The sequence below is a fragment of the Chiloscyllium plagiosum genome, unplaced genomic scaffold (assembly GCF_037043375.1).
Source record: "Chiloscyllium plagiosum isolate Xiang-an unplaced genomic scaffold, Cpla_swu_hap1 HiC_scaffold_42, whole genome shotgun sequence".
Taxonomy (NCBI): domain Eukaryota; kingdom Metazoa; phylum Chordata; class Chondrichthyes; order Orectolobiformes; family Hemiscylliidae; genus Chiloscyllium; species Chiloscyllium plagiosum.
In genome coordinates, this window is record NW_028270180.1 from 21,412,731 (window position 1) to 21,439,060 (window position 26,330).

Here is a 26,330-nt window from a genome sequence, read left to right on the forward strand (position 1 = left end):
AAAAGTCAATAAGAGTCATTGTGGACTTGCCGAATTTCCTCAGCCTCCTGAGGGAGTAGAGGTATAGGTGTGTTTACTTGACAATCCCTCTGTTCCTGATCTTGGAGAGTGAGGGGATGCTGAGTTGTGAGCTGTAATTTCTGAAATCAGTGTTACTGCAGTGAGTTACTTTAAAATAGCCCATTATACGTGTTGAACTTTGACAGATCAATGAATGTTTGAAAGCACAAATGTGGTCTTCTGTCCAGACTGCCTGTAACCTTTCAACTTGAGATCAGGGGTTCACTGTCTAAGTATGTGAATAGGAAAGGTTTGGAGGGATACGGGCCAGGAGCTGGTAGGTGAGACTAGTTTGGGATTATCGTTGGTATGGACTGGTTAGAATGAAGGGTCTGTTTCCATGCTGTATGACTTTATGATACAAGGTAGGCCATTTAGGACTGAGGTTGGGAGAAATTTCTTCACCCAGAGAGTGGTGAGTCTGTGGAATTCTCTGCCATAGAAAGTGGTTTAGGCCAAGACACATGGTTTTCAAGAATGAGTTCTCAGGGTAAAGGGATAAAAGTGTATGTGTGGTAAGTGGGAGCAGGGATGAACACATCGAATGGCAGAGCAGGCTCGAAGGGCCGAATGGCCTATTCCTGCTCCTTTGTTTCTTCCAGGACTGGATGATCTGACAATCACCAGTTTGCTGAGAGATGTTTCAGAAAGGAGACAATTACGAGATTGTTAGTGGCTCCAAAGTTGTTAAACATAGGCTGCGCTTTATAGCAATTCGTAAACATTATGATAAAGGCAGGGAACAAACATATCCACTTGAAATTAAAATAACGGCATCCAAACGGGTATCAGAAATAAATGCTCCAAACTGTAATCAGTGACGCCCAAGGTACTAAATATAATTCATCCTTCTCAGATGCATCAAAAGAATTATTGAGGTTATAAAGAGGCCCTTGGGAAAATGCTGTGCAATTACTGGACTTTTCAGCTTAACTGCCCTTGTACCTACGGGAGAACGTGAAGCATGTGTCATGGTCCAATCTGCATTTCTTTTGAAAAATTAAAGAAATCGTTACGGCATTGGACCGAATCATAAAAAACAAGCGGCCAAAGGGTCGACCCATCTGAAACGTGAAGGACCCCATTCTCCAACCCCATCGATTACTTCAACTATTGATTTGGATTAATGTTGGTATACCGCAGCGAGTTTGCTATACTTTCAGAAAACAAATGTCAATGTGCAGCTTTCCTCAGTACTAAGGGCAAAAAATAAAACCACTACTGGCTGGATTCGAGAATCTGATTAAGCTCATGCCTCTGCACTAAATGAGGAGCTCTGATCGTCAATCGTCATGGGGGTTGGACAGTGGTAACTAATCCAAAGACCCAGACTAATGTGCTGGGGATTTAGATTCAAAGCCAACCACAGAAGCTAGTTGAATTAAAATTCAATTAACCAAACCTGCAATTTCAAACTAGTAATGGTGACCATGACAATTATAGAGCTATAGAGCCATACAGATGTACAGCATTGTAATGGTCCCTTCAGTCCAAATTGTCAGCGCCTATCAGATATCCTAAATGAATCTAGCCCCATTTTCCAGCATTTGACCCATATTCTTCTAAACCCTTCCAATTCAAAAACCCATCCCAATGTCTTTTAAATGTTGTAACAGCACCAACCTCCACCACTCCCTCTGCCAGCTCCTTCCATATATGCACCACCCTCTGCGTGAAAAAGTTACCCCTCAGGTCCCTTTTAAATGTTTCTCCTCTCACCTTAAACCTTTGCTCTAGATTTGGACTATCCTATCCTGGGAAAAAGACTTTGTCTATTTATCCTAACCGTGCCCCTCATAATTTTGTAAACCTCTATAAGGTCACCCCTCAGCCTCCGACGCTTCAGGGAAAACAGCCCCAGCCTGTTGAGCCTCTCCCTGTAGCTCAAATCCTCCAATCCTGGCAACATCCTTGCACATTTTTTCTGAACCTTTTCAAGTTTCACATCCTTCTGATAGGAAGGAGATCAGAACAGCACTCAATATCCCAAAAGTGGCCTCAGCAGTGTCCTGTACAGCCGCAACATAACCTCCCAACCCCTATACTCAATGCACTGATCAATGAAGGCAAGCATACCAACTGCCTTCTTCACCATCCAGTTTACCTGCGACTCTACTTTCAAGGAGCCATGTACCTGCAGCCCTAGGTCTCTTTGTTCAGCAACACTCCCCAGGGCCCTACCATTAACTGTGTAAGTCCTGCCTGAATTTGCTTTATCAAAGTGCAACACCGCATTTGTCCAATTTAAACTCCACCTGCCCTTCCTCGGCCCATTGGTTCACATCATTGTTGTGAAATATATCTGGCTCATTAATGCCCCATTTAGGGAAGGGGCCGATACGTGATTCCAGATCCATGTGGTTCACTCCTAACTGCAGTAGGCTAGCTGTCATTCAGTTCAAGGCCCAAAGTCGATCCCACGGAAGGATAAATTATTTTTTAAAAGTGGTTCTGAAGCCTGGATGCAGAAACATTGCTCCTCCATCAGGTGGTTGTGTCTACCAAGCAAAGTGGCAATGGTGAGGGTAGCAGGATTAAGAACCAGGGATACCACTCTGGCAGGGGGGCTGGATGAAGTGCCGATCCTGACTGACCACCTGATGAAGGGGCAGCGCTCCAAAAGCTAGTGCTTCCAATTAAACCTGTTGGACTATAACCTGGTGTTGAACTGGAAGGGCATGGGGTGGACTGAGCGCCAGAAGGTGTGTTGGGGTGGGCTGCCTTAGAGTGGCTGGAAGGTGGGAGGGACAGGGGCTTGCTGGGTCTGTATTGTCTGCACTTTTTTTAATGAAACTGGATTATCTTATGTATAAAGGTCATTGTTGCTGTCTTTTTATATTTGAAACTTGGATTTGGGGTTTGTCCTCATTTCCCTGTAAACTGGTTGAGCGGTAGGGGTTTGGGGCCTGGCTTTGCTGCTCCTCTCCCTTGTAAAATTGCTGTTGTATACAACTGTAAATGTTAACTGTTCTTTGTAAATTGTTTTGTAATTTGTTTAATAAAATATTATAACCTGGTGTTGTGTGATTTTTAACTTTGTACGCCCCAGTCCAACACCGGCGTCTCCAAATCATGGACGCAGACAGTGAGAGAGACAGAGGGAGACACAGTTGCAGAGCTTTTACCTGCTGGGCAGACACGAAGGAGACATCCTCATTTTGAAACCTGATCAGTTTGGTCGAGCTGTGTATGAAAGGCAGAGACAAATGGACACCAGCGCCCCTAGAGAGGGCCACACACCACTGCACCATTCCTTACCTTCCAATGTCTCAGCTGCAAACCATCACTACATCTTCTTGATAAATCCCGAATTCAAAGATGCAGAATACTTGTATTCAATAACACGTACAAGACCTTTGCTGCTAGACCTGCTGAGCCTTTCCTGCATTTTGTTTTTGTTTCTATTTCTGATTTCCCGCATCCATAGTTCTTCCTGTTTTCACTTTTCACCCTGTTTGTAGCTGCCTTACAGGTGTCCTTTCCCCCTTACACAGTGCTACCCAAATGCAGGCGACCTGAGGGGAATTGCAGCTGACGGTCTCAGACACCATTAGGCTCAGACAGCCTGGCTTTTCCCTGCACTACGCGAAATATGGGCCACATTTGCAGTCTGGCTGACTGGCAATACCAAGGGTACCAAGTGAAGTGGCAATGGCGTGGGCAGCAGGTTTAAGGACCAGGGAGGACACTCTGGCAGGGAGCGGGATGAAGTGCCAATCCTGACAGACCAACTGAGGGGGCCTGGAAGCGCCTTTGCTCAACGAGACCCACAGTCACTCAGGGAACAGACTTAACCTGAAGGTCAGCAGACCTGGATCACATGATCAATTCTTTGCCCCTTCAAGTGGCACTGGCTGGGACAGCATTTATTCTCCATTCCCTAGTTCATAAGAAACTCTACAGCGCAGAACACCATTCGGCCCATTGAGTCAGCACTGGCCCTCTGAAGAACAATTGTGCTATAAGAACTCTTTTTTTTCCCCCCCATTGCAGCGTAGGAGGTTGAGAGGTGACCGGAGAGGTTTATAAAATCATGAGGGACACAGACAGGATTAATGTCTTTTCCCTTGGATGGGGGGACTTCAAGATGAGGGTGCATGCTTGTTTTTTAGGGTGAGAGGAGAAAGATTAAAAAAAGACATGGAGGGCATTTTTTTTTTTTTTACACAGAGGGTGGTTCACGTGGAATAAACTTTGAGAAAGTGGTGGATATGGATACAATTGCAACGTTTAAAAGACAGTTAGATAAGTACATGAACGGGAAACGTTTAGAGGGATATGGGCTAGGAACAGGCAGATGGGACTAAGGTCCAGATTAGAGTGGTGCTGGAAAAGCACAGCAGTTCAGGCAGCATCCGAGGAGCAGGAAAATCGATGTTTCAGGTAAAAGCCCTTCATCAGGAATAAGCGATTTGGTTTGGGATTATGTTCAGCACAGACTGAAGGGTCTGTTTCTGAGCTTCACGACGCAATGACATCCCACCCCCACCCACTGCCTCACCCTATCCACATTACCCTGCATATCAGATTCGATTCCATAGAGTGTGGAAACAGGCCCTTTGACCCAACAAGTCCACACCGACCCTCCGAAGAGTAACTCACCTCAACCCATTTCCCTCTAACTAATGCACCCAACGCTACAGGCAATTGCCCATGGCCAATTCACCTGACCGGCACATCTTTGGACTGTTGGAGGAAACCCACGCAGACACGGGGAGAATGTGCAAACTCCACACAGACAGTTGCCCGAGGCGGGAATTGAACCCGGGTCCCTGGTGCGGTGAGGCAGCAGTGCTAACCACTGAGCCACCGTGCTGCCCCAATCCACCCAGATGCTTCGAAGAAAGAGTTCACTGTTTTGTTACCGCTCTGAGAGTGGAGTATGTTTATGAGCCAAGGACCAGAATAACAGCACATGACCAGTCACCACTCCAAACAGCATCGTATCTCCGTTAGTCTGCCTAACTGCAAGTTTTTAGCTTATCGGTGAAGTAAACCTCTGGGGATTTTCAAGCAAGTTGAGCCTACACAATCTAATATTGAGTGGCAGCTTGGAACACAAGAATATGACACAATCCAGCCCCAAACAAAGCCAAAATACATCATTCAGGACAAACAAAGAACACAGTTAAGTAAAACTTTATTACAGGTTTATCTTTCAAACATAAAAAAAGAGCCAGAAGTAGAATTTATAAAAAGTAATATTCGCACTGATATTGTACATCCTGGGGGATACATTTAACCCCCCCCACTACTTGTTCTTGTGTTGAAGCAGCTACAGATCCAGTAGCTGCCATCTAATAACCAGGATTATTCACAATACGTCTGGTGTGGATGCTGTTTCACTGAAAGATCTTCATCCACTTTGGGATTATTCCGCAGCATTCGAACCAGTATCTGTAGACCGAAAAATGAAATATGAAAATCCACTTCAACGTTTAAAATGCCAAATATCCCAGAGCTGGGTGCTAGAGTAAGCCCACCCCATTTAACTGGAGAAGTGGAAATTTGCTGCACAAGAAGAGGCCATTCAACCCAACATGTCTGTGCTGGTCAAAGGAGAACTCTCAATCATAATCTCATTACCTGAAGGTCCCATAATATCAAGTGTCTTTTTTTCCTGTAGCTTAAAAATGTGTTGCTGGAAAAGCGCAGCAGGTCAGGCAGCATCCAGGGAGAAGGAGAATCGACGTTTCGGGCATAAGCCCTTCTTCAGCCCTGAAGAAATGTCGATTCTCCTGCTCCTTGGATGCTGCCTGACCTGCTGCACTTTTCCAGCAACACATTTTTCAGCTCTGATCTCCAGCATCTGCAGCCCTCACTTTATCCTGTCTTTTTTTGTACACAGCAAAGGCTCTGGGTCTCCACCACCATTTGAAGTGAACTCCAGATGCCCTCTACTGGCCGTGTGAAGACATTCGGACAGAAGGAGAATGCATTTTCCTCAAAGAGGGGTATGTTGGACCCAGAGTCCTCAAATATATTTGAGGCCAAGGTAGACAGATTCTCATAGTATCATAGAATCCCATAAGCAGGCCATTCGGCCCATCGAGTCCAAACCAACTCTCCGAAGGGTAGAGCGGTAGGATGCTCTATCAGGTTACCTGGGCCAGCACATCCCTGAACACTATGGAACAATTTCCCACGGCCAATCCACCTAACTTACACATCTTTGGACTGTGGGAGGACACCAAAACACCCAAGCAGTGCTCACGCAGACACGGGAGAATGTCTGTGTGGAGTTTGCACAATCGCCAGCGAGTAGAATCGAACCTGGGCCCTGGCACTGTGAGGCAGCAGTGCTAACCACCGCTTGATGAGCAAGGGGATGGTGGGTTATCAAAGTAGGCAGGAATGCGGAGTAATCAGATCAGCTACAATCGTACTGATCAGTGGAGCAGGCTTGAGGAGCTGAGTGGCCCATTCCAGCTCACTCTGATTACATGCCATTTCTAAATGCAATGAAAAGCACGCGGCCTACTATAGCAACCTGTGGATTGCAAATGGAAACATCCTCCCAGTCACAAATCAAATTGCCTCCCACCGCTGAATCTTGCTGGTTCATACAATTAAGATTGTGTGTGTGTAAGCTACATCAAAACCTCTCTGCCAATGCCTTAAAAAAAAAAGTTAGGTTAGTCAGACACAACGCCCCAGTGACAAATCCATGCTGTTGCCCCTGATCAACCCATGTCTTTCTAAATAACAACGCATACCGTCTCAGAAAATTTTCCAACAATTTATCCACTGGCACTTCTCCCTTTAAACTCAAATTCCATCAAGTTGTTGGGATGGAATGGAGAAGTCCACTCTGAGCAAACACCCCTCAGAGAAATTCACCTGACCAAATGGGAACAAATCTTCAGATTTGATGACCTGCATCCTTTGGTTTTGAAGGTTGTGCTTAAAGAAATATTGGACCCACTGGCTTTGGTCTTCCAGAGGTGAATGCAATATACTTGAACATTCAGAAGCTCGTATTGGGCTGAGTACAGGTAGTGTTTAACCAGCCCACACTTTCAAAATCCAAAACAAATCACCCACTCAGGCATGATTCTGTGAATGGTGAACACTTGCTGGAAAACTGTGAGAGAAAATGGCTACACTAACAGCCAACTCAAGATAATCAGTCAAATTTGTAACAGAATCCCTGGTGTGCAAGCAGGCCATTCGGCCCATTGAGTCCACACCAACCCTCCAAGAACATCACTCACAGACCCACCCCATCCCTGTGACCCTGCATTTCCCATTGCCAATCCTCCCTAACCTGCACATCTTTGGACTGTGGGAGGAAACCGGAGCACCCGGAGGAAACCCATGCAGACACTGGGAGAATGTGCAAACTCCACACAGACAGTCGCCTGAGGGTGGAATCAAATCCAGATCCCTAGCGCTGAGGCAGCAGTGCTAACCACCGACCACCACTCGCATAACGGGTCTTTTATACTCACTGGAAGGCACAAGACATTTACATGCAGAGGACTGCTCTACATAAATAAACTTTGTTCAAGACTGTTTTAACTAATCCAGAAATGCAAGGATAGATCCTAATGTTGTCAACTCAACTGGAAGGTAAAAGAGCTTCAGCCACTTTTCTCTCTGTTCTGCATTATTCAAATAATAAAATATTTTGTCTTTTTCATAAAAACACATTGCATCACGCTGCAATATAAGTATTTAAAACTAAGGAATAGGAGATTTAGCAGGTATGGATCAGTAGCCGGGAGGACAAGGGAAGCCAGCATTCAGGGGCTATTACTGCAGGGTTCAGGGTAGAGTTAAGATACTTGCAATGGAATACCGAAGAAACACCTTCAAACAAAGATCTGAGATGAGGTCTGAGTGAAGGAGGCTTGGGTGGAGCTTTGAAGGCTGGTTATGGGACAAGGGGGAAAGTCTACCTAATTGTGGGGGAGGTTGTTTGCGTGAAACATTATAGATCTCATTTCAGTCATATCAGAGGCATGAACACTCCACCCAGAGCCCACCAGCCTCCGCATTCTCATCAAAACCTTTCTCAATAGTCTTCTACATCAATGGGACCTACAGACATTCTAAAGGGCACTGGATGATTATTTGAATAGAAAGTGCGTAAGGAAACAAGAAAGTGGCACTCGGTGATGATGCTCAGTTGAAGAGCCAGTGCAGGCATAATGAGGCCATGGTGCATCCTTCTGACCATAATAATTCAGTGCTTCTGTGACATGAAGAGTTCCAAGATGTACTACATACATTTCCTGTTGCTGAAAGATTCCACTAAGCCCCTGGAATAATAGCCCAGACCTTGCAACAGAAGATGGGCATTGCTGATGTTTAGGCTGTATTCATGCATTGGGATCACGCAAATGTCCTGATCCATGGTCATTACCCAGGAGCTCTAAACTTCCGAAGGGCAATCTGAAATCCTCCAAATAAATGCCAATTAGAGTTTGAACAGAACCCTTTTTTTTGGAGTGGGGGGGTCCAATCCATTTAAATACTCTAATTCCTGGCTAACTATCACGGTAACTCTCAATGTTCCTCATGAGAGACACCTGACTCTTCCCCAGCCCCACCCAAAGATGATCACACTCTACCATTCCCCCTCCTAGACCTGATGTACTATATCACTTTCCTCCCTCTTCTCCAGCTGACTCTCAGCTCTCACCCCAGACCGGACCCTCTCCCAGGCATCAAACTACCTACCTTACTAAGCCAACCACTCTTCCCCCTTACCCATGATTCCTTTCTTCAATCACCTGATTATTATTCATTTTCAAACACACTGAAAAGCTACGCAACAGCTGTTCAGTGTATTAATGTGGGGCTTGGCTTTCCCCGATTATACTGTCCGCAAGGATTAAAATAGATTAAAAATACACTATGCATTTCTGACGCCTCCAGCAGCAGCAGTTGGGTCCAGGAATATTGGCAACAGATGCAGGGTGTAAAAAAAAACCAAACACAAGAGCACCAATCCGACAGTGATTACTACTTGGACTAATAAGTTCTCATGGGATTTTAAATCACAAGAAAAAAATGGGTGCAGTTTTAATAAATTCCAACTCACTTTTGCCATCACATGCTACAATCTTCACTTTGTCGACTTTAACGAGTTCGGTAACCTCTCGAAACTCCACATCATTTAGGACAAACGTCCAAACATTATCACAGAATCTGTACGTGTTCAAAGAACCCTTCAAAATAGAACAAAACCACTCAGATAAAGCAAGCGACGACAGCAACTGTATCAAGCAATGAACTACTGGCCCAAGGGTGATAGAGAAGGTGCCAAACCCAAAAGTGATTTAAAGCAAGTTGGAGAAAGATTGCAAAAGGATTTGCACATTCCACTCCTGCATCCTAAAGCGTTCAGATCACGCAACTTGAACCACTTTTCAAATCTCACTCGGAAACACTCAGGCTTAGACACAGAGGATTGCAAAACTGAACGCAGACAATATAGCTCCCATATTAATGTGACAGAGAGACAGGTTTATAGCATGGAACAATTTATGGAATATTAACTGAAACCAATATGTTTAATGATGATCAGAATTGTTTTATCTGATAACGAGATTAGTGCCACTTGAATGGTACTGAACAATGTGCAATTAGCAAATATCCCTGTCTCTAATTTTATGATTTTTAAAATTTTCTCGTGTGATGGGAGTGCGACTGGAAAGGCCAGCGTTTATTGTCAATCCCTAATTGCCCTTGAGGAAGTGGTAAGCCATGTTCTTGAAACTGCTGCAATTCGTGACAGAAGTGGCAGATGGAGTTTAATTCAGACAAATGTGAGGTGCCACATTTTGAGAAGATAAACCAGGGCAGGACTTACACAGTTAATGGTAGGGCCCTGGGGAGTGTTGCTGAACAGACAAGGCCTAGGGGTTCAGGTACGTAGTTTGAAAGTGGTGTCACAGGTGAACAGGGTGGTGAAGGCAGCATTTGGAATGCTTGCCTTCATCAGTCAAAGTACTGAGTACTGGAACGCGGACACCATGTTGCAGCGATACAAGACACGGGTAAGGAAACCTTTGGAGCACTGTGTACAATTCTGGTTGCACTGTCATAGGAAGGATATTATTAATGCCAAAATGACTTAAAGAGATGTTACTGAGACTGAAAGGTTTGAGTTATAAGGAGAGGCAACATTATTCCCTGGAGCATCAGATGGAGAGGTGACCTTATAGAGGTTTATAAAATCACGAAAGGCACAGATAAGGTGATTTGGATGGATGATGTTGGACTGGGGTGGACCAAGTTAGAAAATCCCAACACCAGGTTTATTTGGAAGCACTAGCTTTCAGAGCGCTGCTCCTTCATAAGTTAAGGTGAATAGCCAAGATCGATTCCCCCAAGGTAGTGGAGTCCAAAACTAGAGGACATATGTTCGAGGTGAGAGGGGAAAGATTTAAAAAGGGAGGAGTGGCAACATTTTCACTCAGAGGGTGGTGCGTGTATGGAATGAGCTGTCAGAGGAAGTGGTAAAGACTAGTACAACTACAACATTTAAAAGATATTCAGACAGGGACATGGATAGGAAAGGTTTAGAGGGATATGGGCCAATGCTGGCATTTGGGACTAATTGAGTTTAGGAGACCTGGACTGCATGGATGGGTTGGGCCGAAGGACCTGTTTCGCTGCTGTATACTCTGCGCCTCAATGTTGATGGAGCCATGATGCTTTGTGGAGAGAACTTTGTGCAAACATCTGTGAACACCCTCACTTCAGACTTAGTGATGGATATGCCATCACCTAAAGCATTGCAGACGACTGGGCTTAGGATGCTGCCATTAGGAAAACCTGCAGTGATGTTCTAGAACTGAGAATGTTTGACTGTAACCATCTTCCCTTCTGCTAGGTATGACTCCAACCAATGAAGAGCTTCCTTACTGATTCCCACCAACCCTAGCTTTGCTAGGGCTCCGTGATGCTGCAGTCAGTCGTATGCTGCCTTGATATCAGGGCAGCATACTCTCACCTCTCTGGAGTTTAGCTTTAAGCCTGCAGTGGACAACTGAGAGCAAGTTGTTGCTGAATAAATGCTGCTTCCTTGCAGTGATACTGACACGCTTTGTTAATCATTAACAGTGGACTGAAGGGGACAATAATTAGCTAGCTGTATGTGGACGGGACAGGTCTCGGAAAACTTTGCACTCTGCTCAGTTGGTGCCTATGTTGTGGCTGGACCACAACAGCTCGACAAGGGGGCACAGCTTGTTCTGGAGCTCTCCACCCAGAATCTTGTCAAGGTCCATGACCTTTGCAGTATCCAGAGTCTCCAGCCCGTTCTCATTATCAGGTGCAGTGAATCGACTTGGCCGTTTTGTGGTGTCTATGATGCTGGGAACCTCAGGAGGAAGCCGAGATGAACCATCCACTCAGCACCTCTGACTGAAGCTAGCCTTCCAAGCTTGGGAATGGTTTCAGAGCCAACTCCACCCGTTAGTTGTTTATTGATCAGTACTGGATATGGTATATGCTATAGTCATTACTGGCCCCATGCCTTTGGTTTATCCTGTTATGCCCATCCTGTTGGTTACATAATTGTTTGACAGTGTCAAGTGCACGCTGTCCTCTTGTTTAGTGTAGCAGGTTGGCATCTCACTTAGACTTATGGGTGGTGCTACTCCTGGCATGCCCTCCTACACTTCCTATTTAACCAACACTGGTTTGATGGTAATGGTCAAATGAGGGACTTGCGAACTTACAAGATTACTGATTGTGCTGAAATGCAGTTTAGCTGCTGCTGATTGCCCATTGTGTCTTATAGATGTCCCGTTTTGAGACTACCGTTCCCTTCTGAGTCAAACCCATTCAGCATGATGGCAGTGCCACATAGTGAAGTGGATAGCACCCTCCGTGTGAAGACAAATCATTTCCTCCATAACAACTGAGGCTTTCACTTCTACCAACACTGTTGTAGATCAAATACATCAGGTAGATTGGGGAGGATGAGGTCAAGTAGAGATTTCCCACGTGTTGGTTTCTCTCATTACCTGACGCAGAGCAGTCTAGCAACCGTGCCCTTTAGCATTTGACCAGCTAAGTCAGTAGTGATGCCACTGAGTTACTCTTAGTGATGGGTACCCACAATAACTTCTGTGCCCTTACTTGAAAGAAGCACAAAGTGTAGTAGCGTTCTACATTGAGAGCACTGACTCGACAGCTGAGGTGGCAGAGAGGACTCCAGATAGGTAGCAAGGGCTCATGGGTTATGATCAATCCCAGGGTAACAACTGTATAGCGCGATGCCATCCCCTCTGGTTGGTCTGAGCTGCCAGTGGGCCGATTGGTGATGGCGACGTCTCGGACATTGACAGTATGCTATCATTCTGTCTGAGACTGCTCTATGGCTGTTTCCTGACTAGTCGATGGGACAGTTTGGCCTATTTTGGTATGAGCCTCTGAACGTTAATGAGGAAAATTTTAAAAGATTGACAGAGTAGAGTTTGCCTTTGTTGTTTCCAGTGCCTAGGTCAACAGTCCACCCAGACTGATAAAACTAAGTGCCATGCTGCGGTCAGTTAAAAGTCAGCCACACTGCTGTGGGGTTGGAGTCACATATAGGTCGGACTGGGTAAGTGAAGCCAATTTCCTCACAGAGTTCACATGGTTTCTCTTTCTACAACTAACCTTCAGTTTCACAGTCACTAATAATGTGCTAGTCTTGTTCGATATTTATTCATTCCTTCAGATCCTGCAGTAGGATTTGACCTTGTCACCACAGCATTAGTCAGGGCCGCCGAATCAACAGTTTAACTACATTACCGCTGTCCAAATCGTAAACCTCATCCTGTGGAACTCCCGATGGTTACACGGAGGTCACAGTAGACCACGTGACCCCTCCAGCAAGGTCTGCCATCCCACAGCTAGTTTGCAACCTAGCCCCATCGTCGTTTTTGGCCCTGTGCCTTTGGTTTAGAAAAATATCAACTTCAGATTAAAATTTACAACCGATCTAACATAAATTGTCATTTACAGGTGAAATTTCTCAACTTCCTCCTACTTTTAGCCCTGAAAGATCAGGCTCGAAATTTTGCGCCACGTTCTCGGTATTGTACCCCCCAACCACAGGAAATTGGATAGCCTTCATTTCCTGAAAACCCAAATCAAATCACCCTAAACTGAGCACACCATCCAACAACTCAATTCCTGAGTGCTTAAGAGTGTTGGGTGTCGTGGCACTCCCCCTCCCCCCCCCCATACATACTCTCTCTTCCTCTTCCCCTCCCCTCCCAACCTCATTCACTGACTGCAGATCTGATGTTGTGGTTGTTTGGCAGAGATCTACAGCATGAAAACAGACCCTGGTCCAACGCTTCCGTGCCAACCAAACATCCCAATCTGACCTAGTCCCTTTTGCCAGCATTTGGCCCACATCTCTCTTAAACCCTTGCTAATTATGTACCCATCCAGATGCCTTTTAAGTGTTGTAATTGTGCCAGCTTCCATCACTACCTCTGGCAGCTCATTCCATACCTGCACCACCTTCAGTGTGAAAAAGTTGCCCCAAGGTATCTTAAAACTTTCCCCTCTCACCCTAAACCTGTGCCCTTTAGTTCTGGACTCCTCTACTCTGGGGAAAAGATCTTCGCTGTTCACCCTATCCATAAGGAGCATGGATACTTCTATAAGGAGGGAAACAGACCCAGCCTATTCAGCCTCTCCCTATAGCTCAAACCTTCCAATCCCTGCAACATGCTTGCAAATCGTTTGTGCATCTTTTCAAGTTTAACATGAAGCTTTTGTATAGCTGGGGAACTCGCTGCCTGTGCAGTTAGAAACAGTCAAATTTGCTCCAGTGGGACACTCTTTCCATTTGAACACTGGTCACCAGTTTGTGACAATCTAACAACCTGGTTCCAACAGAAACAAAATCAAGGAGTGACTCTCCCAACAAACCTGTCCCCATGGAAACAGTCACGGTTCACAAAACAAGAAACAAGTCTGACCAACCAGGAAGGCAAAAGGGAGAAGATTCCAAGATAAGGTGCGATGAAATTGAAAAAGAAAACCACATGAAAAGGTTTGGAAAGGGCAAGTCTTGGTAGACGTTTCCAGTTTGGGAGAGACCACAAACAGTAACATCGCTGAAACCTCTTTCCCAAGTGCAGGACTTTCTACTGCAGGTGGGTAGTTATAGAGTCAGAGATCGACAGCATGGAAAACGGCCTGCACTGTTCAAAAAACCACCGCCTAACTATTCTAATCCCATTGCCTTGTACGCCTTCGATTCACAAGTGCACATCTAAATACTTAAATGGTCTGATGGTTTCTACCTCTCCCACCTTCATAGGCAGCGAGTTCCAGATTCCCACCATCATCATCATCCAGGTGAAAATGACTTTCCTCACATCTTCTCTAACCTCCTGCCCCGTTACCTTAAACCTACCCTGCCTGGGCATGGTTCTCCATCATGGGGTAAAGTTCCTGCTCCACAGATGCTGCCAGTCCTGCAGAGTTTCTCCAGCAATTTTTTTTTTTTAAAAAGGAATCCCTCCTGTGTAGGAACAGGCCCCTCGGCCCAACAAGTCCACACCGACCCTCCAAGGAATAACCCAGCCAGACCCATTCCAACCACCCTATATATACCCCTGACTAATACACCTAACTCTCACATCCCTGAACACGATGGGCAATTTAGCACGGCCAATTCACCTGACCTGCACATCTTTGGATCATGGGAGGAAACCGGAGCACGCTGACACGGGGAGAACGTGCAAACTCCACACAGACAGTCGCCCAGGGTCGGAATCGGGCCAGAGTCCTGGTGGTGCGAGGCAGCAATACTAACCATTCAGCCACCGTGCCACCCTGCAGTGCTCAGTTTCTTTGGTGTACGTCACCCGTTAAGCCTGCTCCACACATGACTGATCCAAGTCAAAAAGACTGGCACTACAAAAGCACAGGCAGCATCCGAGGAGCAGGAGGGTCTACGTTTCACTGACTTCTCCAGCATTTGCAGTCATCACCTTCCCCCAATGACTGCTCTTCTGCCTTGACTCATTTCCTGCCTGCTCCCCATTCGTCAATTCTCAAAAATCAAGAACTTGTCTATTCAGTCTTAAACGTGACATGGAGCGTTCACAAACATCCGGGATAGAGATTTTCAACAGCTCCCAGAGTGTGGAAATATCTTCTCATTTCAATCTTAAACCTTCATCCACTTATCCTGACACTGTCCTCCGTTCCCAAAGTTCCCCCCAAGCCAGAGGGAACACAACCACTCGGTTTCTAACCAATCACGCTTTTTCACAATCCTGGGGATTTCGACAAGATCATCTCTCAATCTTGTAAACTCCAGAGAACATTTGCCCAAATTACTCAGCCACAAATCACAGTTCAGTACTCGCAACCCAGATACTAGGTACCCAGGTAGTATCTCCTGTACAAGGACATCCTTGATAGAATAGCACTAACAGTGCAGATGACTCAGGTACAAAAAGGGCCTGTCGGCTCTGTCTGTGCCATGAACATAGTGGAACCACATGAAATACAAACACAGTAGACAGATGACCATGAGAGAGAGAGGGGGAAAGAGAGATTGGGGGGGGGAAAGAGAGATTGGGGGGGGGGGGGGGGGGGGGGAGAAGAGAGATTGGGGGGGGGGGGAGAAGAGAGATTGGGGGGGGGGGAGAAGAGAGATTGGGGGGGGGGAGAGAGAGAGATTGGGGGGGTGGGGAGAGAGATTGGGGGGGAAAGAGAGATGCGGGGGGGGGGGGGGGGAAGAGAAGAGATGGGGGGGCAAGGGGGAAGGTGGCTCACCCTGAAGTTTACTCGGTTCCGAACTCTCTGAGCTAAGGCGTTGTTGATTGCTTTGTCAAACTGTAGCAGGACCTGCAAAGCCAGCTGAGGGGTGATCTGCTGGGACTGAGAGAAGCAACAGAGAGTTTATGATAACCAGAATAACCAGAGTAAGAACAGTGTCCAAGCATAAACTTGGGTTGCAGAGAGAGCAAGAGGGTGGAGAGGTTAATTTGGCGGTGGAGCTGGGATGGAGGGTGTTGGGGTGGTAAGAGCTTTGGGTGGAAAGTCTGAGGGAACAGGAGGGAGAGTCACAGAGTGGGGGTGAGAAGAGTAGGACAGGAGGGGGTTCAGAGCGGATGAGGAGAATCACAAGGAAGCTTTGTGGTGAGAAAAAAAAAGTGTGACGCAGGGGGTGGGGGAAGAGAGGGGCTGACGGGTGGTGGGGGGGGGGGGAAGAGAGGGGCTGACGGGTGGTGGGGGGGGGGGGAAGAGAGGGGCTGACGGGGGGGGGGGGGAAAGAGAGGGGCTGACGGGGGGGGGGGGAAAGAGAGGGGCTGACGGGGGGGGGGGGAAAGAGAGGGGCTGACGGGGGGGGGGGAAAGAGAGGGGCTGACGGGGGGGGGAAAGAGAGGGGCTGACGGGGGGGGAAAGAGAGGGGCTGACGGGGGGGGAAAGAGAGGGGCTGACGGGGGGGGAAAGAGAGGGGCTGACGGGGGGGGAAAGAGAGGGGCTGACGGGGGGGGAAAGAGAGGGGCTGACGGGGGGGGAAAGAGAGGGGCTGACGGGGGGGGAAAGAGAGGGGCTGACGGGGGGGGAAAGAGAGGGGCTGACGGGGGGGGAAAGAGAGGGGCTGACGGGGGGGGAAAGAGAGGGGCTGACGGGGGGGGAAAGAGAGGGGCTGACGGGGGGGGAAAGAGAGGGGCTGACGGGGGGGGAAAGAGAGGGGCTGACGGGGGGGGAAAGAGAGGGGCTGACGGGGGGGGAAAGAGAGGGGCTGACGGGGGGGGAAAGAGAGGGGCTGACGGGGGGGGAAAGAGAGGGGCTGACGGGGGGGGAAAGAGAGGGGCTGACGGGGGGGGAAAGAGAGGGGCTGACGGGGGGGGAAAGAGAGGGGCTGACGGGGGGGGAAAGAGAGGGGCTGACGGGGGGGGAAAGAGAGGGGCTGACGGGGGGGGAAAGAGAGGGGCTGACGGGGGGGGAAAGAGAGGGGCTGACGGGGGGGGAAAGAGAGGGGCTGACGGGGGGGGAAAGAGAGGGGCTGACGGGGGGGGAAAGAGAGGGGCTGACGGGGGGGGAAAGAGAGGGGCTGACGGGGGGGGAAAGAGAGGGGCTGACGGGGGGGGAAAGAGAGGGGCTGACGGGGGGGGAAAGAGAGGGGCTGACGGGGGGGGAAAGAGAGGGGCTGACGGGGGGGGAAAGAGAGGGGCTGACGGGGGGGGAAAGAGAGGGGCTGACGGGGGGGGAAAGAGAGGGGCTGACGGGGGGGGAAAGAGAGGGGCTGACGGGGGGGGAAAGAGAGGGGCTGACGGGGGGGGAAAGAGAGGGGCTGACGGGGGGGGAAAGAGAGGGGCTGACGGGGGGGGAAAGAGAGGGGCTGACGGGGGGGGAAAGAGAGGGGCTGACGGGGGGGGAAAGAGAGGGGCTGACGGGGGGGGAAAGAGAGGGGCTGACGGGGGGGGAAAGAGAGGGGCTGACGGGGGGGGAAAGAGAGGGGCTGACGGGGGGGGAAAGAGAGGGGCTGACGGGGGGGGAAAGAGAGGGGCTGACGGGGGGGGAAAGAGAGGGGCTGACGGGGGGGGAAAGAGAGGGGCTGACGGGGGGGAAAGAGAGGGGCTGACGGGGGGGGAAAGAGAGGGGCTGACGGGGGGGGAAAGAGAGGGGCTGACGGGGGGGGAAAGAGAGGGGCTGACGGGGGGGGAAAGAGAGGGGCTGACGGGGGGGGAAAGAGAGGGGCTGACGGGGGGGGAAAGAGAGGGGCTGACGGGGGGGGAAAGAGAGGGGCTGACGGGGGGGGAAAGAGAGGGGCTGACGGGGGGGGAAAGAGAGGGGCTGACGGGGGGGGAAAGAGAGGGGCTGACGGGGGGGGAAAGAGAGGGGCTGACGGGGGGGGAAAGAGAGGGGCTGACGGGGGGGGAAAGAGAGGGGCTGACGGGGGGGGAAAGAGAGGGGCTGACGGGGGGGGAAAGAGAGGGGCTGACGGGGGGGGAAAGAGAGGGGCTGACGGGGGGGGAAAGAGAGGGGCTGACGGGGGGGGAAAGAGAGGGGCTGACGGGGGGGGAAAGAGAGGGGCTGACGGGGGGGGAAAGAGAGGGGCTGACGGGGGGGGAAAGAGAGGGGCTGACGGGGGGGGAAAGAGAGGGGCTGACGGGGGGGGAAAGAGAGGGGCTGACGGGGGGGGAAAGAGAGGGGCTGACGGGGGGGGAAAGAGAGGGGCTGACGGGGGGGGAAAGAGAGGGGCTGACGGGGGGGGAAAGAGAGGGGCTGACGGGGGGGGAAAGAGAGGGGCTGACGGGGGGGGAAAGAGAGGGGCTGACGGGGGGGGAAAGAGAGGGGCTGACGGGGGGGGAAAGAGAGGGGCTGACGGGGGGGGAAAGAGAGGGGCTGACGGGGGGGGAAAGAGAGGGGCTGACGGGGGGGGAAAGAGAGGGGCTGACGGGGGGGGAAAGAGAGGGGCTGACGGGGGGGGAAAGAGAGGGGCTGACGGGGGGGGAAAGAGAGGGGCTGACGGGGGGGGAAAGAGAGGGGCTGACGGGGGGGGAAAGAGAGGGGCTGACGGGGGGGGAAAGAGAGGGGCTGACGGGGGGGGAAAGAGAGGGGCTGACGGGGGGGGAAAGAGAGGGGCTGACGGGGGGGGAAAGAGAGGGGCTGACGGGGGGGGAAAGAGAGGGGCTGACGGGGGGGGAAAGAGAGGGGCTGACGGGGGGGGAAAGAGAGGGGCTGACGGGGGGGGAAAGAGAGGGGCTGACGGGGGGGGAAAGAGAGGGGCTGACGGGGGGGGAAAGAGAGGGGCTGACGGGGGGGGAAAGAGAGGGGCTGACGGGGGGGGAAAGAGAGGGGCTGACGGGGGGGGAAAGAGAGGGGCTGACGGGGGGGGAAAGAGAGGGGCTGACGGGGGGGGAAAGAGAGGGGCTGACGGGGGGGGAAAGAGAGGGGCTGACGGGGGGGGAAAGAGAGGGGCTGACGGGGGGGGAAAGAGAGGGGCTGACGGGGGGGGAAAGAGAGGGGCTGACGGGGGGGGAAAGAGAGGGGCTGACGGGGGGGGAAAGAGAGGGGCTGACGGGGGGGGAAAGAGAGGGGCTGACGGGGGGGGAAAGAGAGGGGCTGACGGGGGGGGAAAGAGAGGGGCTGACGGGGGGGGAAAGAGAGGGGCTGACGGGGGGGGAAAGAGAGGGGCTGACGGGGGGGGAAAGAGAGGGGCTGACGGGGGGGGAAAGAGAGGGGCTGACGGGGGGGGAAAGAGAGGGGCTGACGGGGGGGGAAAGAGAGGGGCTGACGGGGGGGGAAAGAGAGGGGCTGACGGGGGGGGAAAGAGAGGGGCTGACGGGGGGGGAAAGAGAGGGGCTGACGGGGGGGGAAAGAGAGGGGCTGACGGGGGGGGAAAGAGAGGGGCTGACGGGGGGGGAAAGAGAGGGGCTGACGGGGGGGGAAAGAGAGGGGCTGACGGGGGGGGAAAGAGAGGGGCTGACGGGGGGGGAAAGAGAGGGGCTGACGGGGGGGGAAAGAGAGGGGCTGACGGGGGGGGAAAGAGAGGGGCTGACGGGGGGGGAAAGAGAGGGGCTGACGGGGGGGGAAAGAGAGGGGCTGACGGGGGGGGAAAGAGAGGGGCTGACGGGGGGGGAAAGAGAGGGGCTGACGGGGGGGGAAAGAGAGGGGCTGACGGGGGGGGAAAGAGAGGGGCTGACGGGGGGGGAAAGAGAGGGGCTGACGGGGGGGGAAAGAGAGGGGCTGACGGGGGGGGAAAGAGAGGGGCTGACGGGGGGGGAAAGAGAGGGGCTGACGGGGGGGGAAAGAGAGGGGCTGACGGGGGGGGAAAGAGAGGGGCTGACGGGGGGGGAAAGAGAGGGGCTGACGGGGGGGGAAAGAGAGGGGCTGACGGGGGGGGAAAGAGAGGGGCTGACGGGGGGGGAAAGAGAGGGGCTGACGGGGGGGGAAAGAGAGGGGCTGACGGGGGGGGAAAGAGAGGGGCTGACGGGGGGGGAAAGAGAGGGGCTGACGGGGGGGGAAAGAGAGGGGCTGACGGGGGGGGAAAGAGAGGGGCTGACGGGGGGGGAAAGAGAGGGGCTGACGGGGGGGGAAAGAGAGGGGCTGACGGGGGGGGAAAGAGAGGGGCTGACGGGGGGGGAAAGAGAGGGGCTGACGGGGGGGGAAAGAGAGGGGCTGACGGGGGGGGAAAGAGAGGGGCTGACGGGGGGGGAAAGAGAGGGGCTGACGGGGGGGGAAAGAGAGGGGCTGACGGGGGGGGAAAGAGAGGGGCTGACGGGGGGGGAAAGAGAGGGGCTGACGGGGGGGGAAAGAGAGGGGCTGACGGGGGGGGAAAGAGAGGGGCTGACGGGGGGGGAAAGAGAGGGGCTGACGGGGGGGGAAAGAGAGGGGCTGACGGGGGGGGAAAGAGAGGGGCTGACGGGGGGGGAAAGAGAGGGGCTGACGGGGGGGGAAAGAGAGGGGCTGACGGGGGGGGAAAGAGAGGGGCTGACGGGGGGGGAAAGAGAGGGGCTGACGGGGGGGGAAAGAGAGGGGCTGACGGGGGGGGAAAGAGAGGGGCTGACGGGGGGGGAAAGAGAGGGGCTGACGGGGGGGGAAAGAGAGGGGCTGACGGGGGGGGAAAGAGAGGGGCTGACGGGGGGGGAAAGAGAGGGGCTGACGGGGGGGGAAAGAGAGGGGCTGACGGGGGGGGAAAGAGAGGGGCTGACGGGGGGGGAAAGAGAGGGGCTGACGGGGGGGGAAAGAGAGGGGCTGACGGGGGGGGAAAGAGAGGGGCTGACGGGGGGGGAAAGAGAGGGGCTGACGGGGGGGGAAAGAGAGGGGCTGACGGGGGGGGAAAGAGAGGGGCTGACGGGGGGGGAAAGAGAGGGGCTGACGGGGGGGGAAAGAGAGGGGCTGACGGGGGGGGAAAGAGAGGGGCTGACGGGGGGGGAAAGAGAGGGGCTGACGGGGGGGGAAAGAGAGGGGCTGACGGGGGGGGAAAGAGAGGGGCTGACGGGGGGGGAAAGAGAGGGGCTGACGGGGGGGGAAAGAGAGGGGCTGACGGGGGGGGAAAGAGAGGGGCTGACGGGGGGGGAAAGAGAGGGGCTGACGGGGGGGGAAAGAGAGGGGCTGACGGGGGGGGAAAGAGAGGGGCTGACGGGGGGGGAAAGAGAGGGGCTGACGGGGGGGGAAAGAGAGGGGCTGACGGGGGGGGAAAGAGAGGGGCTGACGGGGGGGGAAAGAGAGGGGCTGACGGGGGGGGAAAGAGAGGGGCTGACGGGGGGGGAAAGAGAGGGGCTGACGGGGGGGGAAAGAGAGGGGCTGACGGGGGGGGAAAGAGAGGGGCTGACGGGGGGGGAAAGAGAGGGGCTGACGGGGGGGGAAAGAGAGGGGCTGACGGGGGGGGAAAGAGAGGGGCTGACGGGGGGGGAAAGAGAGGGGCTGACGGGGGGGGAAAGAGAGGGGCTGACGGGGGGGGAAAGAGAGGGGCTGACGGGGGGGGAAAGAGAGGGGCTGACGGGGGGGGAAAGAGAGGGGCTGACGGGGGGGGAAAGAGAGGGGCTGACGGGGGGGGAAAGAGAGGGGCTGACGGGGGGGGAAAGAGAGGGGCTGACGGGGGGGGAAAGAGAGGGGCTGACGGGGGGGGAAAGAGAGGGGCTGACGGGGGGGGAAAGAGAGGGGCTGACGGGGGGGGAAAGAGAGGGGCTGACGGGGGGGGAAAGAGAGGGGCTGACGGGGGGGGAAAGAGAGGGGCTGACGGGGGGGGAAAGAGAGGGGCTGACGGGGGGGGAAAGAGAGGGGCTGACGGGGGGGGAAAGAGAGGGGCTGACGGGGGGGGAAAGAGAGGGGCTGACGGGGGGGGAAAGAGAGGGGCTGACGGGGGGGGAAAGAGAGGGGCTGACGGGGGGGGAAAGAGAGGGGCTGACGGGGGGGGAAAGAGAGGGGCTGACGGGGGGGGAAAGAGAGGGGCTGACGGGGGGGGAAAGAGAGGGGCTGACGGGGGGGGAAAGAGAGGGGCTGACGGGGGGGGAAAGAGAGGGGCTGACGGGGGGGGAAAGAGAGGGGCTGACGGGGGGGGAAAGAGAGGGGCTGACGGGGGGGGAAAGAGAGGGGCTGACGGGGGGGGAAAGAGAGGGGCTGACGGGGGGGGAAAGAGAGGGGCTGACGGGGGGGGAAAGAGAGGGGCTGACGGGGGGGGAAAGAGAGGGGCTGACGGGGGGGGAAAGAGAGGGGCTGACGGGGGGGGAAAGAGAGGGGCTGACGGGGGGGGAAAGAGAGGGGCTGACGGGGGGGGAAAGAGAGGGGCTGACGGGGGGGGAAAGAGAGGGGCTGACGGGGGGGGAAAGAGAGGGGCTGACGGGGGGGGAAAGAGAGGGGCTGACGGGGGGGGAAAGAGAGGGGCTGACGGGGGGGGAAAGAGAGGGGCTGACGGGGGGGGAAAGAGAGGGGCTGACGGGGGGGGAAAGAGAGGGGCTGACGGGGGGGGAAAGAGAGGGGCTGACGGGGGGGGAAAGAGAGGGGCTGACGGGGGGGGAAAGAGAGGGGCTGACGGGGGGGGAAAGAGAGGGGCTGACGGGGGGGGAAAGAGAGGGGCTGACGGGGGGGGAAAGAGAGGGGCTGACGGGGGGGGAAAGAGAGGGGCTGACGGGGGGGGAAAGAGAGGGGCTGACGGGGGGGGAAAGAGAGGGGCTGACGGGGGGGGAAAGAGAGGGGCTGACGGGGGGGGAAAGAGAGGGGCTGACGGGGGGGGAAAGAGAGGGGCTGACGGGGGGGGAAAGAGAGGGGCTGACGGGGGGGGAAAGAGAGGGGCTGACGGGGGGGGAAAGAGAGGGGCTGACGGGGGGGGAAAGAGAGGGGCTGACGGGGGGGGAAAGAGAGGGGCTGACGGGGGGGGAAAGAGAGGGGCTGACGGGGGGGGAAAGAGAGGGGCTGACGGGGGGGGAAAGAGAGGGGCTGACGGGGGGGGAAAGAGAGGGGCTGACGGGGGGGGAAAGAGAGGGGCTGACGGGGGGGGAAAGAGAGGGGCTGACGGGGGGGGAAAGAGAGGGGCTGACGGGGGGGGAAAGAGAGGGGCTGACGGGGGGGGAAAGAGAGGGGCTGACGGGGGGGGAAAGAGAGGGGCTGACGGGGGGGGAAAGAGAGGGGCTGACGGGGGGGAAAGAGAGGGGCTGACGGGGGGGGAAAGAGAGGGGCTGACGGGGGGGGAAAGAGAGGGGCTGACGGGGGGGGAAAGAGAGGGGCTGACGGGGGGGGAAAGAGAGGGGCTGACGGGGGGGGGGGAAAAGAGAGGGGCTGACGGGAGGGGGAAGAGAAGAGAGGGGCTGACGGGGGGGGGAGAAGAGAGGGGCTGAAGGGGGGGGGGGGGGGAGAGAAGAGAGGGGCTGACGGGGGGGGGGGGGGAGAGAAGAGAGGGGCTGACGGGGGGGCGGAGAGAAGAGAGGGGCTGACGGGGGGGGAGAGAAGAGAGGGGCTGACGGGGGGGGAGAGAAGAGAGGGGCTGACGGGGGGGGAGAGAAGAGAGGGGCTGACGGGGGGGGGGGGGGGAGAGAAGAGAGGGGCTGACGGGGGGGGGGAGAGAGGGGGTGGGGGGGGAGAGAGGGGGTGGGGGGAGAGAGGGGGTGGGGGGGGAGAGAAGAGAGGGGCTGACGGGGGGGCGGGGGGGAGAGAAGAGAGGGGCTGACGGGGGGGGGGGGGGAGAGAAGAGAGGGGCTGACGGGGGGGGGGGGGGGGGGGAGAGAAAAGAGGGGCTGACGGGGGGGGAAAGAGAGGGGCTGACGGGGGGGGAAAGAGAGGGGCTGACGGGGGGGGAAAGAGAGGGGCTGACGGGGGGGGAAAGAGAGGGGCTGACGGGGGGGGAAAGAGAGGGGCTGACGGGGGGGGAAAGAGAGGGGCTGACGGGGGGGGAAAGAGAGGGGCTGACGGGGGGGGAAAGAGAGGGGCTGACGGGGGGGGAAAGAGAGGGGCTGACGGGGGGGGAAAGAGAGGGGCTGACGGGGGGGGAAAGAGAGGGGCTGACGGGGGGGGAAAGAGAGGGGCTGACGGGGGGGGAAAGAGAGGGGCTGACGGGGGGGGAGGGAAGAGAGGGGCTGACGGGGGGGGGGGGGGGGGAAGAGAGGGGCTGACGGGGGGGGGGGGGGGGGAAGAGAGGGGCTGACGGGAGGGGGGAAGAGAGGGGCTGACGGGAGGGGGGAAGAGAGGGGCTGACGGGAGGGGGGAAGAGAGGGGCTGACGGGAGGGGAGAAGAGAGGGGCTGACGGGAGGGGGGAAGAGAGGGGCTGACGGGGGGGCAGAGAGAAGAGAGGGGCTGACGGGGGGGGGAGAGAAGAGAGGGGCTGACGGGGGGGGAGAGAAGAGAGGGGCTGACGGGGGGGGGGGGGGGAGAGAAGAGAGGGGCTGACGGGGGGGGGGGAAGAGAGGGGGTGGGGGGGGAGAGAGGGGGGGGGGGGAGAGAGGGGGGGGGGGGAGAGAGGGGGGGGGGGGAGAGAGGGGGGGGGGAGAGAGGGGGTGGGGGGAGAGAGGGGGTGGGGGGGAGAGAAGAGAGGGGCTGACGGGAGGGCGGGGGGGGAGAGAAGAGAGGGGCTGACGGGGGGGGGGGGGGAGGGAGAGAAGAGAGGGGCTGACGGGGGGGGAGAGAGGGGGGGGGGCGGTCACGGTTGACGATCTCTGCCCGGTGCCCCCCCCCCGGTACCTGTATGAGCTCGTCCAGGCTCTCCTGCAGGCTGTTGCCGAGGGTGGTGTTCCGGTATAACTGGTACGCCATGACCAGGGCCCAGGCACACCGCGTACTGCGCAGGCGCCCCGCCGGCCTTTTCACCCCGCGCAGGCGCACACCGGGGCCCTGCGAGGAACGCCGGCATGCTGCCGGTGTAATCACGATGCGCAGGCGTACTGCCGTCCCTTTCACAACGCGCAGGTGTACTGCCGGCCCTTTCAGAACGCGCAGGCGTACTGCCGGCCCATTCACCCCGCGCAGGCGCACACCGGGGCCCTGCGAGGAACGCCGGCATGCTGCCGGTGTAATCACGATGCGCAGGCGTACTGCCGTCCCTTTCACAACGCGCAGGTGTGCTGCCGGCCCTTTCAGAACGCGCAGGCGTACTGCCGGCCCATTCACCCCGCACAGGCCTAAAGGGGCCCTTTCACAATGCGCAGGCGTACTGCCGGCCCTTTCACAACGCGCAGTCGTATTGCCGGCACTGTCTCAGTTGGTCATCCAATACTTTCTCAAAATGATTGACTTTGTTAGGGTCTTTAACGAGTTTGCTCATGAGTTATTGATGTTTCAGTGTTAATTTTCCAAAATCTTCCGTATCAGGAAGAAAACTTTAAGCTGAAATGTAGGAAATATAACTCCTCTTTTCCAAAAGACCAGGCAGACAATAAAAAAGCTTAAAAAAAAAGTGATAATGAGAAAGTCTGTCTGACTTCCAACAATCTGTTAGAATCAATCAAGAGGTTGTAACTATGCACTTTGTAAAATTCAAGGTTATCAAGAAGTGTCAGCATAGTTTTATCAAAGGGAGATTATATTTGAACAATTTATTGAAGTTCTTTGAAGGAGGATCTTACACCCCAGCCCACTCACCATTCCCACACCCCTCCATCCTCCAGCCCACTGACCATTCCCACACCCCTCCATCCTCCAGCCCACTCACCATTCCCACACCCCTCCATCCTCCAGCCCACTCACCATTCCCACACCCCTCCATCCTCCAGCCCACTCACCATTCCCACACCCCTCCATCCTCCAGCCCACTCACCATTCCCACATCCCTCCATCCTCCAGCCCACTGACCATTACCATTCCCCTCCATCCTCCAGCCCATTGACCATTCCCACACCCCTCCATCCTCCAGCCCACTGACCATTCCTACACCCCTCCATTCTCCAGCCCACAGACCATCCTGGCTCCCCTCCATCCTTCAGCCCACTGACCATCCCTTCACCTCTCCATCCTCCAGCCCACTGACCATCCACTCTCCCCTCCATCCTCCAGCCCACTGACCATCCCTTCACCTCTCCTTTCTTCAGACCACTGACCATCCCCTTTCCCCTCCATCCTCCAGCCCACTGACCTTTCCCACACCCCTCCATCCTCCAGCCCACTGACCGTCCCCACACCCCTTCATCCTCCAGCCCACTGACCTTTCCTACACCTCTCCAGCCCACTGACCATTACCACTCCCCTCCATCCTCAAGCCCACTGACCATCCCCTCTCCCCTCCATCCTTTAGCCCACTGACCATTCCCAAACCTCTCCATCCTCCAGCTCACTGACCTTTCCCACACCCCTCTAGCCCACTGACCATTTCCACACCCCTCCAGCCCACTGACCATTCCCAAACCTCTCC

At 54.8% G+C, this 26,330-nt stretch overlaps 1 protein-coding gene across 1 annotated transcript; it reads right to left on the reverse strand.

Moving 5' to 3' along the window:
* Positions 1 to 5,183: 5,183 nt before the first annotated feature.
* gtf2a2 (general transcription factor IIA, 2) lies at positions 5,184 to 24,821 on the reverse strand. Its single transcript, XM_087981964.1, has 4 exons — positions 24,668 to 24,821; positions 15,814 to 15,918; positions 9,110 to 9,236; positions 5,184 to 5,457 (listed from the first exon to the last, which is right to left on the reverse strand). Exons 1-4 carry the CDS (start codon positions 24,737 to 24,739, stop codon positions 5,432 to 5,434), a joined length of 330 nt encoding a protein of 109 aa, XP_087838090.1. The 5' UTR covers positions 24,740 to 24,821; the 3' UTR covers positions 5,184 to 5,431.
* Positions 24,822 to 26,330: the final 1,509 nt, after the last annotated feature.

What these genes read in the sequence shown, in the direction of transcription:
- gtf2a2 (XM_087981964.1), bottom strand. Translation starts at nt 24,739, where the DNA reads ATGGCGTACCAGTTATACCGGAACACCACCCTCGGCAACAGCCTGCAG. An exon ending in GGAACCGAGTAAACTTCAGG is followed by an intron (nt 9,237 to 15,813) that starts GTGAGCCACCTT and finishes TCTATTTTGAAG; the next exon opens with GGTTCTTTGAACACGTACAG. An exon ending in TGTAGCATGTGATGGCAAAA is followed by an intron (nt 5,458 to 9,109) that starts GTGAGTTGGAAT and finishes TTCGGTCTACAG; the next exon opens with ATACTGGTTCGAATGCTGCG.